The 13182-nt window shown below is 50.5% G+C and overlaps 2 protein-coding genes across 2 annotated transcripts in view; both read right to left on the bottom strand.

Moving 5' to 3' along the window:
* Nucleotides 1-13182, bottom strand: part of LOC308577398 (vomeronasal type-2 receptor 26-like) — a gene marked incomplete at its 3' end in the record, with an annotated part of 74467 nt that overhangs the window by 40936 nt on the left and 20349 nt on the right. The gene's annotated exons all lie outside the window — the stretch shown is intronic.
* LOC308577407 (uncharacterized protein) lies at nucleotides 4907-12595 on the bottom strand (the record flags this gene model as incomplete). Its single annotated transcript, XM_081177522.1, has 8 exons — nucleotides 4907-5953; nucleotides 7095-7226; nucleotides 7589-7663; nucleotides 7815-7913; nucleotides 8656-8730; nucleotides 8882-8974; nucleotides 11477-11647; nucleotides 12506-12595. 8 exons carry the CDS (start codon nucleotides 12593-12595, stop codon nucleotides 5726-5728), a joined length of 963 nt encoding a protein of 320 aa, XP_081033648.1. The 3' UTR covers nucleotides 4907-5725.

Below are 13182 nucleotides of genomic sequence, written 5' to 3'. Positions count from 1 at the left end.
GTCACACTTCTCTGAAGTCTCTAAGTCTCACTCACCTCACAGAGTGTTTGTTGTGGGGAAGGAAGGAAAAGGAGATTGTGAGCCGCTTTGAGACTCCTTAGGGTAGTGATAAAGCGGGATATCAAATCCAAACTCTTCTTCTTCTAGTAGGCCACTTTGGATGGATTTGATTCCTGCCGCTCCCTTCTGGTTCTCCCCTGAAGGGAAGTAGCACGTTGGTGGTTTTAAAGCAACTTCAAGTGAATTTCCACCACTTCTTTGAAAGGCTTCTCCAACAGAGGGAAGCTCTCTGGGGTTGGTGGAGGGGAGAAAGGTTGCTCTGAGCCTTAGGCTCTCCCTTCCCCTTTGACATTTTCTGCAGAAGGGGAGCTTCTGTTGCACATGGAGCCAACTTGCTCCTCGTCTTTGAGCAGAAACTTCTCTACTCATAAACAAATTGTCTGTGCAGAAGCCAGGCTAGCATTCTAGCAGCTTTGTTATTCTTTATCAAGTATTTATTAATATGTATTTATCTATTTATTTGACCTATTTCCTAAAATCCATGCACCACTTGATTAGGGAAATAAGTGTTGCTAATCTCCCTTTGCTGAGCAAGGTTTTGGAGCATGTGGCCGCACACCAGATGGTGGTGGTGGTTCCAGTCCTACTTGGATGGTCATTCCCAGACGGTGTTACTTTTCAGCGCTGGGAACCTTGAATGTGGGGTTCCGCAGGGCTCAGTCCTATGTTCCACATTGTTGAACATCTACATGAAATCGCTGGGTGGGGTTATCTGGAGGTTTCGAGTATGTTGTCAGAATTATGCTGATGACACTCAGCTCTATTTCTCCTTCACATCTGCAGGGGAGGCAGTGGAAGTGCTGGACCAGTGTCTTGTCTCGGCAATGGACTGGATGAGAGCCAACCAACTGAAGCTCCATCCACATAAGACCGGGGCACTGTTAGTGGGTGGTTCCCTAGACCAGATGGGTGGGAGGTCGCCTGCGCTTGATGGGGTTACGCTTCCTCTGAAGGAGCAGGCTCATAGCTTGGGGGTACTCCTGGACCCTTTGCTGTCGCTCGAGGCTCGGGACTCCTCAGTGGCGGGGAGTGCCTTCCATCAGCTTTGGTTGGTGGTCCAGCTACGCCCCTATCTGGACAGGGATAGCCTAACTACTGTTGTCTATGCTCTGGTAATCCCAAGGTTAGATTACTGCAATGCGTTATACGTAGGGCTGCCTCTGAAGACAGTTCGGAAACTTCAGCTAGTGCACAATACACTGATCCTGGTCCGACTGCACTGGCTACCAATTCATTTCTGGGCCCCATTCAAAGTGCTGGCTTTGACCTAGAAAGCCTTAAATGGCTCAGGACCGCAATACCTCAAGGACCGCCTCTTTCCATATGATCCTACCCGGACCCTGAGATCATCTTCTGAGGCCCTTCTTCGGGTGCCTCCTCCTCAAGAGGTCAGGAGGGTGGCAACACAAGAACGGGGCCTTCTCTGCAGTGGCTCCCCGTCTGTGGAATGCTCTCCCCAGGGAAGTTCACCTAGCGCCTTCATTATACGCCTTTGGACATTAGGCAAAAATGTTCCTTTTTGGTTGATTTGATTGACATCCTTTGCCCTTTTAAAATGTGCTTCTTTTTGGGGTGTTATTGGGTTGTTGTTTTTATTTTGATTATATATCTTCTGGTTTTGTATATTAATTTTGTTCTGTGACCCGCCCTGAGACCTCCGCGTATGGGGCAGTATATAGATTCAACAAACAAACAAACAAACAAACAAACAAACAAACAAACAAGTCAGCTTTCTCAGGACCTTTATTTATTAAATTTATATAGCACTTTTCATTGGGATGCTACAGGTTGAATTGCTATAAGACCGAGAGTCTAGTAAGCTTTCAACTTGTATGGAGTGATGAAAGTTTAGGTAGGATGCAACCTTGGCTAATTAATGTACAGTAAATGCTTTATCAGTGAATCATAAAGCATTTATATCAATGGAGAATGTAGGAGAGGTCCTGGTTGTTGGCTTTGACTATGGGAGTTTCCTTGAATTTAATGAAGATTCCCAACACGATACCTGCTGTTAAAGACAAGACGAGGGCAATGGAAGTTAAAATGATTCCCAAATGTTCTTCACAACCCCAGAAGGTGGTAATCTTGGGGACACATTGGTCCCTGTCCTTGTTTGGGCATTTGGTGCAATGTTCTGCATCTGGAGATGAGTTTCTTCAGCATCTCTTACATCCAGAACCAGCTGTGTACAACTACATTCTGAAAATCTATGCTGCTGTGGGGGAGGTCATGAGATGATGATGTCAAACAGGGAAAGAGGGGCAAAAATAGTTTGTTCATTACTTTTTAAAGTTGTTTATGTGGTGTGCAGGTTTTCTCTCACTTTTGGTCACCAGAGCAACCTTGTGATTTAGGGCATAGCTGAGGGGCTCTACGCTGTCGTCTTTATTGCATAATTGCTGCTGAATGCTGAAGAGACGCCTCTTTACCTTGACCCCTGACACTTTGTTTCTTATCATTTTATCGTTTATTTCTTTCATCGACATACCATCTTTCCTCCGTTGAGCTTCAACTGATCACCATGCTTCTCCCTTTCTCTTTCCCTCTTCATAACAATATTGGGAGGCGTGCTCAGGATGCCCCTCTTTGCACCAGAGAAATGTTGGAGGGTATGCTGTTATCCGACCCCCGAGATGCCTGAAGGTATAGGGAAGTTTTCTTCATGTCTAATGCTTTATTCTGCTTTTGTCTATGTTGGAAGCCACCCAGAGTGGTGGGTGAGGTATAAATAATAAAGTTATTATTATGGAATAGGACGTCCCTATTTTCCTCGGGGAAATGTTGGAGGGTATGTGTGGATGATTATTTACATCTCAGTCTTGGGGAAGGGTGTCTGTGTAAAGACATATAGAACTTGCTTGTGCAAATGTTTTGGAGATATGATCCCACTAATAAGAAGATCTCCAGACTGGTACTGGTAGTAATTTTGTACATCAGATTCATCCCTGATCAGATTCAAGGGGCATTTTGCCTTCCGGTTCCCACAGAGCCCATGGGGCATCTTTAGCAGCTGAAATAGCCAGAGAAGCAGCAAAGGTTTCATTCTGGCTCCACCTCCTCCTCCCCTGTGGCTCCTCTGATGCCCTGAGCCAGCCAAGCAGAATAATCAAAAGACTCATGCAAGACGAAAGGTGCAGTGGCTTTCCCAATCTGGGCAAGGTTCAGAGGTGTTAAGCACCATGTAGACACATCCCTGCTCCCCTCAGCCTTTCACCTGCACCAAATCTTGGAGAAATCGGTCGGTTTCTGGCACAGGAAATATTCTCTGCACCAACGTTCTTTTCCAGCCACTGTGCAATTAACAACATCACACTGTTGTTGTGCCTGGTGATTAGGCAATCTCCAGAAATATCTCTTGAGCTTCTGGAAGAGGAAATCACTATGATTTCGATAATTGGAAGTGGAAGAAGTCTCACCTTGATAACTTCCGGGAGCCTTGAGTGGCTCAAACAGCAAATGTGGAATTAAATCCCGGACGGTCCCTGGAAAACAGGGGTACTTGGAGGGTCTGTACATCACATTTGAGGTTTCACTTACCATTCACTCAGCTTGGAGAGGGAAGTGCACAATATTTCCTAGGAAATATGACTGTGCGAAATCAGCCAGGATGACCCCAGATTAGCTTCAGAAAGATCAAAGGACTTGATCAGGTATCCCCTGGGATACAGGCTGCGAGAAAGAAATACACGCGGAACATGAAGCCCCAGGGGCTTGTGCCCATTGCTGCTGCTTTAAATCCATTTTCAGCATTTGAGATATATGCAAAATGAAGATCTATGGAGCTAGAATCCCAAGACAACTACGCGTGTTGCCTTGGCAAAAGAGGCCTGGCAAAACAGGACACCTATTTAGACTGCTAAAGCCAGGGAAATCCCCAGAGCTGAGGGACCAAATGTGTCGCTGTCATATCCCAAATGGCCCAAGAATGCTGCGTTCAGGACTAAGGTTATTTCTAAATAACGCCCAATGAATGATATGGAAGTTGGGTCTATTAAGATAGTAAAATAGCAGGAATACACAGATCTTTTTGCCCAGTAAGAATATAATCAATCAATCTTTACTGGCATGCAGGGAGGACAGGAATATGTAAATTGACACATACAATTGGCAGGAGGTTTGCAGGAGGAGATGCTTTGAGATAAAACTTGACAGGCCTAGTAAGGTTAGAAAGTACCCCTCAAGTCTTTTGCCCATGTAGTTTCATGGCTTTTCTCAGATCTTCTGCTACTTTCTCCAAACTCTCATGCCCACAGCTCTGATCTTGCCTAGAGGTTTCCCCCAGGCATCTGCTTGGCCTCTGGGCTTCAGGGCACATGGGCCGGATCCAACAGGCTTGCTGGCCGTAGCCCTGTTCTGAGTCCCGTGACAACAGAGTGCAAAGCTCGGTGGAAGGTTAGGCCAAGCAAACAGGAGACAAGTCTCCAAGAACTCTTGCATGAAACCGCCTACGAAGCCAAGCCCATTCCGAGGGTTGGGCAGACAGCATCCCGCGTAGTCAGACAAGCCAGAGGTCAGGGAATGCAAATGACTGCAAAGCCAAGGGTCCAGGCAGAGAGCAGGAAGGGCCAAGTTAGGCCTGGGAACCACAGGCATCCGATTGCTGAGGAGAGCTCTGTTTAAGAAGGCTGCAGCCAGTTGGTTCTCACCAGACCTTCTCCTCTAAGTCCATGAAAGCTGAGCAGCTGCAGGGGGAGTCACTCTGTCTCCTCCTCCTAGTCTTACAATTTAGCCCATTAACATTCCACAAAATGATTTTAAGATCCATGCAGATTCAATGGTTAGCTTCTTTATTTCAAACAAACAAACAAAATTTATATAATGCTTTGCATCTTCCCTTTACGCGTTCCCTCCCACTTATTTTCCCCCACCCCTTTTTATTTTCTGCCTTTCCTTTCAAAGTCTTCCCTTAATACCTCCCCCCTTCCCTTATATCCTTCCTTTATAGGCTTATCACCTAAGACAACAATTCAACAATATAATACAGAATTATACATAAAAAGGAAATAGAACAATGCAGGACCATTAGCAAGCTCTGGAGGGAGGAAACTCAGTTTCCTTCTTATTGTAATTTCTTTGACCCACAGAAGGTCTCGCTGTCTCTTTTCTCAGTTCTTTCTTTAGCTGTCCCTTCTTGCTCGCTTGCTTTCCTCCTTTCCTTCCTCCTCCTTTGGGCGTGGGCAGCGTGAGCTAGCAGTTTCTCTCCCTCATATTGCCCTTTCTTTTCAAGCCACCTTCCAGGATCGCTCCCCTCTCAGTCCTGCCTTCTCCTCCACCACCGCAGACGCTGTCGTTCTCTCGCACTTCTCCTTCGCCGTCCACCCTTTGCCCGCTGTCTTCTCAAAAGGTGTCGGGCTCTAGGACTGGGGCTGGCCGTGTGGGACGCCGGCGTAGGGCCACGAGAGTTTGGGTTTCTTGCCCCGCTTGCCTCCGCGCTCTGATATTTTCTTCCTCCTCTCCAGTTTGGACCACAAGGATTAAGACCTGTGCAAGGACAACAAAAAGGAAATGTCCCTTAGGACTCTGGCGCCTCCAGGTGCTACTTCCCCTGCCACCACTGGCGGAGGAAGGTGGGGTGTGTGTGTGGGGGGGTATCGCCCCAAGTGTCATCCCAGGGGGGGTGGCAAAATCCCCCTGGGCGGATCGGTGCAAGCCTCCCAACTCCTCCTCATCTTGGTTCAGGGTGGACACAGCTGCGATGCTGCCGCATCCAGCGCCTGAGCCACGTGCAGAGTGGCCTCCTTTCCCCCTGCACCCCACTGCTGCCTCTTGTATTGGGTTGCTCTGGTGGCACTGGTGGTGCTGGCGGCAGCGCTCTTCTGAAGATCTTGCGAATCCGGGAGATAATGGAACCCAAGCAAGTGGGGGTCTTCGGAGGCCTCTCTTCCTCGCAGTCCTGTGAGAAAAGTAAACAATTCACCTCCAGATTCTGGGAAAATGCCGCAATCATTAATCAATCAAACAAACAAACAAACAAACAATTGATTGATTAAATCCGTACGCCGTCCTTCATCTGAAGCTGTCAGGGCGGCTTACAGCATAAAAATACAAAATAAAAACACAACATATGTATTAAAAACAAAAACGAACTCATAAGCCAACCTCCCAATCCACAAGCATGTTGAAAAGGCCATGCGTTGTCCAATTAGCCCAAGGCTGGTTCTAGAGCAGAACTTTCCACGTTGGTGACACAATTTGGAGACATGCCTCATTTCGCAACACAGGGATTCAGTTCAACTAGCCCCTTTCCAGCCCTGGGAGGAGCACACAGTTTGGGAAGCTCTGTTCTAGAGAAACGTCTTTGCTTGGCACCCAAAGATACATAATGAAGGTGCCAGATGAGCCTCCCTGGAGAGAGCATTCCGCAAGTGGGGAGCCACCACAGAAAAGGCCCCTTCTTGTGTTGCTGCCCTCCAGACCGTTTGTGAAGGAGCCACACGAAGAAGGGCCCTTGTGGTGGCAGGCTGTCATAATCCCTCCTTTTTTGGGGGGGGGGCAAGGCGTTATACGAAAGGGTTGTAGTCAGGAGGGAACACTCCTCTCCCAGGTTCTCATGTGGTCAGCCTTGGAGAGATCTGAACGAGACACAAAACCAAGAACAAGAGGGTGGGGGGAAGGTATAGGAGGCAGGAAACCCCCAGAGAGAACTGGCTTTGCGAAGTGCCAACATGGTTTTATTATCGCCAAACCCACTTTGCAATTAATAACTTCCTTTGGCAGGAGGCACCTGGAAACGCATTCAAAAGAGATATCTTACAAAACAAACACCAAACCAAAAGCAACCCAGGAGAATTATCTCCACCCCCATCGTTCTGAGATCCAGCGCTGAGGGCCTTCTGGCGGTTCCCCACTGCGATAAGTGAAGTTACAGGGAACCAGGCAGAGGGCCTTCTCGGTAGTGGCACCCGCCCAGTGGAACGCCCTCCCGCCAGATGTCAAAGAAATAAACAACTATCTGACTTTTAGAAGACATGTGAAGACAGCCCTGTTCAGGGAAGCTTTTCATATGTCATGAATGAATGTATGTTTCGTCTGACCTCGATTACGCTTGCCTCCAGCTGTTCTCCAGGTGGGGGGCACGGCAAATAAAGGGCCTCCCCGTCCTCCTCTGGGGGGCTCTCTGGTACTTCCTGTGGCTCTTCCTCCTTGATAGCCACTTCAGAGGCTGCCTGCCAGCAGAGACAGGACCCCAGAGGTGGTGGCATTGGTGGTGGGGAGAGGGGAGAAAGAGAGCAGCCCAGAATGAGACAGGAACCCACATTGAGTCGCTAGCCAGGGAAGCCCTACAGCCCTCGTGCCATGGGGGGCTGGTCCATCAGGACAAGTAGGGCAGCAAGCATACCCTTAGCAGCCCCCTGCCTGCCTGCCTGCCTGCCTGCCCCCTTGCTCACGACCAGTCCAGAAGGTGGCCTGACCGGCCAGCCGGCTTCCTCCTCCTCCTCCTCCTCCTCCTCCTCCTCCTCCTCCTCCTCCCCAGCCTCAGGGTTATCCAGCTCAGCAGGGCTTCCCTCCTGCTCTGTCTGCTACGTACCTCATTGAGGGAGTCCCAAAGGGAATCCAGGGAGGACAGGGAGGAAACACTCGAAAATGGTGACATAATTGGAACCTGCAAGGAAAAGATGCAAAAAACGAGCAATTAAAAAACGCAACCAAACGTTAAAACTCAAGGCACCCATAACTGAAACAACAGTTCCATTCTGCGGTTGATATGCTTCCCTCGCCTTCTGCCAATCACCACTTAGGCCACGGCCACCTACCCAGTCAGGGCTGAGGAGATCCAGCCGTCTTGCGGTCTCCTCCTCGCCTTTTCCTTCATCGTCCTTTTCATGGAAAATGTCACACTCGATGGCTGACTGCTGGCAGAGACAGGACCCCAGAGGTGGTGGTGGGGAGAGGGGAGAAAGAGAGCAGCCCAAAATGAGACAGGCAGGAACCCAGAAGGCAGACTCTCCTGCCCATGTTGAGTCGCTAGCCAGGGAAGCCCTACAGCCCTGGCGCCATGGGGGGCTGGTCCATCAGGACGAGTGGGGCAGCAAGCACAGCACATTCACTCTCAAGGCACCCATAACTGAAACAACAGTTCCATTCTGCGGTTGATATGCTTCCCTCGCCTTCTGCCAATCACCACTTAGGCCACGGCCACCTACCCAGTCAGGGCTGAGGAGATCCAGCCGTCTTGCGGTCTCCTCCTTGCCTTTTCCTTCGTCCTCCTTGAGAATGTCCTCCTCAATGGCTGGCTGCTAGCAGAGACAGGACCCCAGAGTTGATGGTGGGGAGAGAGGAGAAAGAGAGCATCCCAAAATGAGAGAGGAACCCAGAAGGCAAACTCTCCTGCCCACATTGAGTCGCTAGCCAGGGAAGCCCTACAGCCCTGGCGCCATGGGGGGCTGGTCCATCAGGAGGAGTGGGGCAGCAAGCATGGTCTGCCCTTAGCAGCCCCCTGCCTGTTTGCCCCCTTGCTCTCAACCGTCCAGAAGGTGGCCTGGCCGGTCAGCCAGCCAGCATCCTCCTCTTCCTCCTCTTCCTCCTCCTCCCCAGCCTCAGGGTTGCCCATGTGCAGCTCAGCAGGGCTTCCCTCCTGCTCTGTCTGCTACGTACCTCATTGAGGGAGTCCCAAAGGGAATCCAGGGAGGACAGGGAGGAAACACTCGAAAATGGTGACATACTTGGAACCTGCAAGGAAAAGATGCAAAAAACGAGCAATTAAAAAACGCAACCAAACATTAAAACTCAAGGCACCCATAACTGAAACAACAGTCTCATCCTACGATTGATATGCCCCCCTCCCCTTCTGCCAATCACCACTTAGGCCACGGCCACCTACCCAGTCAGGGCTGAGGAGATCCAGCCGTCTTGCGGTCTCCTCCTTGCCTTTTCCTCCGTCCTCCTTGAGAATGTCCTCCTCAATGGCTGGCTGCTAGCAGAGACAGGACCCCAGAGTTGATGGTGGGGAGAGAGGAGAAAGAGAGCATCCCAAAATGAGAGAGGAACCCAGAAGGCAAACTCTCCTGCCCACGTTGAGTCGCTAGCCAGGGAAGCCCTACAGCCCTGGCGCCATGGGGGGCTGGTCCATCAGGACGAGTGGGGCAGCAAGCACAGCACATTCACTCTCAAGGCACCCATAATTCAAACAACAGAACAGCGGCATAGCCAGCTGCTCGGGTGCCCGGTTCAACGCGGGGGTCCTGTGGGCTTTCTGGAGCCCATCCTCTGCCTCCCCCCCAGCTGTAGGGCGGCTGAGGGAGAGGCAGGGGGCAGACGCAAGCCCCACGCTTCTGTTTCAGGCAGCACCCAGCCTGCAGGGGCCCAAGCCACCACGTCACCCCCAGGAGAGATGCGTGGATCAGGCACTCTGCAGCCCCCCCCCCCGGTAAGTGCCAGCCCCCGCGGTGCGGCGCCCAGTGCCAGCCGTGTTTTTTGACTCAACTAAAAGTTTTGGTGAGCCCAATTTTTATTTTTATTTTAAACTCTGCTTTTTGTCCTTTTGCCACCCCCCTCAGTGATGACACCTGGGGCGGACCCCAACCCCCCACCCCCCACCCTCCTTTCTCTGCAACTGCAACAGAATAAAAGGACTCAAAACTCCCTTAGCAGTTTCCTGCTGGTCCCCTCACCATTTCCCCAGACATCAGTCTTCAGACTTTGCTTTTTCGGTGTCTAATAACAGTTTTTTCTGATTCACTTGCAGAGAAACCACCAAACGGCTGTTGGCCTCAACTGTCAAGTGAGGCTGGGATTCTGAGCCGATGTCACAGCCAGGATCCGATCAGTCCTTTTCCTCCAAGGGGGGGGGACCTGTTTCCCCTGAGGGTGACCGCTGAACACACCACCCAAGGGAAAAAGAAGGAGAAAAGCAGAGAAATCTTTTAATTCTGTAGCAAGAAAGAATGAGTGCCAGGAGTTTTCTTTTCCCTGCACTCCTCCATTGCAACATCATCATCATCATCATCATCATCATCATCATCATCATACTAGATTTAATGAACACTCATATTAGAGTGCTCTGTAGCCATAGTCTTTGTCGTAGTGCATTACCGTATTGGCCTGAATATAAGCCTCACTTTCCTCCCAAATTCTGACCGTGAAAGGTTAAAGTGCGGCTTAAATTCATGACCTTACGAAAGCTGGCTTTTACAATATCGCTGCCGGAACAGACATACGGTAAAATGGAACAGGAGAGAGTGCCTGCGGAATTTTAAGGGAGCGGCTTATATTTGGGCATATTATATTATATTATATTATATTATATTATATTATGTTATGTTATGTTATATTATATTATATTATATTATGTTATAATATATTAGGTATCATTGCAATCAAGGTGATGAGATAATAATAATAATAATAATAATAATAATAATAATAATAATAATAATAGTAATAATAATAATATTGCTTTCCCTGGCCACTCTGGGCAGCTCCCAACAGAATATTAAAAGCACTATAAAAATCACAGCCTCAACATGCATTTAAAGCATTTTTGGAGCTCTAAATTGCAGGTAAAACAACTGGCGGGTGGCCAGCGCCATTTTGGCCTCTGTTGTCCAGGGCGCAGGAGCCGCGGGACGTGGGGAAAAGGGGGAAGCCGTTCTGGGTGCCTCCAAGGGAATGAGGAAAAGGACGAGGTCTCTTCGCGACTTCCTGGGTTATGGGGGTTGATGAGTATAATAATTGGTTGTTATTGGTTTATTAGCAGGCCAGGAGGAAGGTTGCGCAGGGCAGCCTGGGAAGGGCGAGGGAAAGGCTGGGAGGAAAAGCCTTCTCTCTTTCTCCCTCAAGTTTAAATGGAAGAATCCAAATAGGTTTAGAGAAAAATAAAATGATAGGAAACAGGATCTTTGTTTGTGAGAAGAAGGGGCAGCAAAGCATGCTGGGAAGAAGGACGTGACGGAAATGAAATGAAACTTAACAAAGCATAATTTATCATTAAAGCTAATAAGTGAAACCTAACAAAAGACACTTTCACATGTATTTATTCAGTTATACATTGGAAAATGGGTAAATTTCAATTATAGGAAACAGGATCCTTGTTTGGAGAAGAGCGGCAGCAAAGCATGCTGGGAAGAAGGATGTGAAGGAAATGAAACCTAATAAAGGGTAATTTACCAATAAAGCTAATAAGTGAAACCTAACCAAAGACAATTTGGGATTAATTTATTTAGTTATACATTGGAAAATGAGTAAATTTCAATTATAGGACACAGGATCTTTGTTTGTGAGAAGAAGGGGCAGCAAAGCATGCTGGGAAGAAGGACCTGAGGGAAATGAAATGAAACCTAATAGAGGTTAATTTATCCCTAAAGCTAATAAGCGAAGCCGAACATAAGACTCCTTGAGATTGAATTATGTGGTTATACACTGGAAAAACGAGTAAATTTCAAATTTATTCATGCTGGGATTCGACCATTGGCCCCACGGAGCTGGCAGTGCATGCTGGGAAGTCTGCCGGTGGAGGCTGGCGGGAGTCGCAGGGCCTTTTGAAGGTGGCCCCTTCCCCTCCGAGGGCCACATGACCCTCCTCGTCCGCCAGGGACTCCAGCGCCTGCAGCCCGTCCAGCTGGCCAGAGTCAACCAAGGGCCGGAGAGGCTGGCAGGGGCAGGGCCCCCAGGAGAGAGAGGGGCCCCTGGGGGATCTGCACTCTGCACGCCCTCAGAGGCCAGAGAGGCTGGCAGGGGCAGGGCCCCCAGGTGGGCCTGGGAGAGAGAGGGGCCCTGGGGGGATTTGCACTCTGCACGCCCTCAGAGGCCAGAGAGGCTGGCAGGGGCAGGGCCCCCAGGAGGGACCGGGAGAGAGAGGGGCCCCTGGGGGGATTTGCACTCTGCACGCCCTCAGAGGCCGGGGAGGCTAGCAGGGGCAGGGCCCCCAGGAGGGACCGGGAGAGAGAGGGGCCCCTGGGGGGATTTGCACTCTGCACGCCCTCAGAGGCCGGGGAGGCTAGCAGGGGCAGGGCCCCCAGGAGGGCCCGGGAGAGAGAGGGGCCCCTGGGGGGATTTGCACTCTGCACGCCCTCAGAGGCCGGGGAGGCTAGCAGGGGCAGGGCCCCCAGGAGGGCCCGGGAGAGAGAGGGGCCCCTGGGGGGATTTGCACTCTGCACGCCCTCAGAGGCCAACGAGGCTGGCAGGGACAGGGCCCCCAGGTGGGCCCGGGAGAGAGAGGGGCCCCTGGGGGGATTTGCACTCTGCACGCCCTCAGAGGCCGGAGAGGCTGGCAGGGGCAGGGCCCCCAGGTGGGCCCGGGAGAGAGAGGGGCCCCTGGGGGGATTTGCACTCTGCACGCCCTCAGAGGCCAGAGAGGCTGGCAGGGGCAGGGCCCCCAGGTGGGCCCGGGAGAGAGAGGGGCCCCTGGGGGGATTTGCACTCTGCACGCCCTCAGAGGCCGGAGAGGCTGGCAGGGGCAGGGCCCCCAGGAGGGAGAGGGGCCCCTGGGGGGATTTGCACTCTGCACGCCCTCAGAGGCTTCGTAGTCTAAGCTCAGGGGGCTCTCTGAGCCTGCAGCTCTCTGGGGGCTGAGGGGTTTCTTCCCATTTTTCAACATCCTTCTTAAATAGTGGTGCCCGGAATTGGACACAGTATTCCAGGTGGGGACTGACCAAGGCAGAATAGAGCTGAGTCTTGTAAGCCACTGGTATTAGTAGCAATAAAAGTAATAATAATTACAACAAGAATAGACTTCGTTAACAAATATTTATGCTGCTTAACTGTGTGCATTGCAATCACTTATTCATTGTTGTGCGTAGTAATTTTAAGTGCATTCTTAATATTACGATCAATGTGCAATACTTTTAAAATGCATAATTTCTTTAAATATAAACACAGGAATAAATGAAGCTCTAAATTCATCGGATGATGACCTGTGCCACAAACTGGGAACCAGGCAGAGGGGCTTCTCGGTGGTGGCGCCTGCCCTGTGGAACGCCCTCCCCACCTCCTTTCACAATGACTCGCCCAGATTGGCGTAGGCGGCCTGCCACTCCCGTGAGCCCCGGAGTTCCCTCTGCCCTCTCTTCCCGCCTGCCTCGCCCGCACCAAACCCTATTCCTAACCCTGGCCAGTGCAATAAAATTCATTGGATCCCAGTCACGGCTTGGCTAAGGTCAGCTGCTACTCTTTGGAACAGAGAGC

Source organism: Podarcis bocagei (assembly GCF_964188305.1).
Source record: "Podarcis bocagei genome assembly, chromosome: 18".
Taxonomy (NCBI): Eukaryota; Metazoa; Chordata; class Lepidosauria; order Squamata; family Lacertidae; genus Podarcis; species Podarcis bocagei.
The sequence above is the reverse complement of the archived record's forward strand: the minus strand, read 5'-3'. Positions and strand labels throughout refer to the sequence as shown.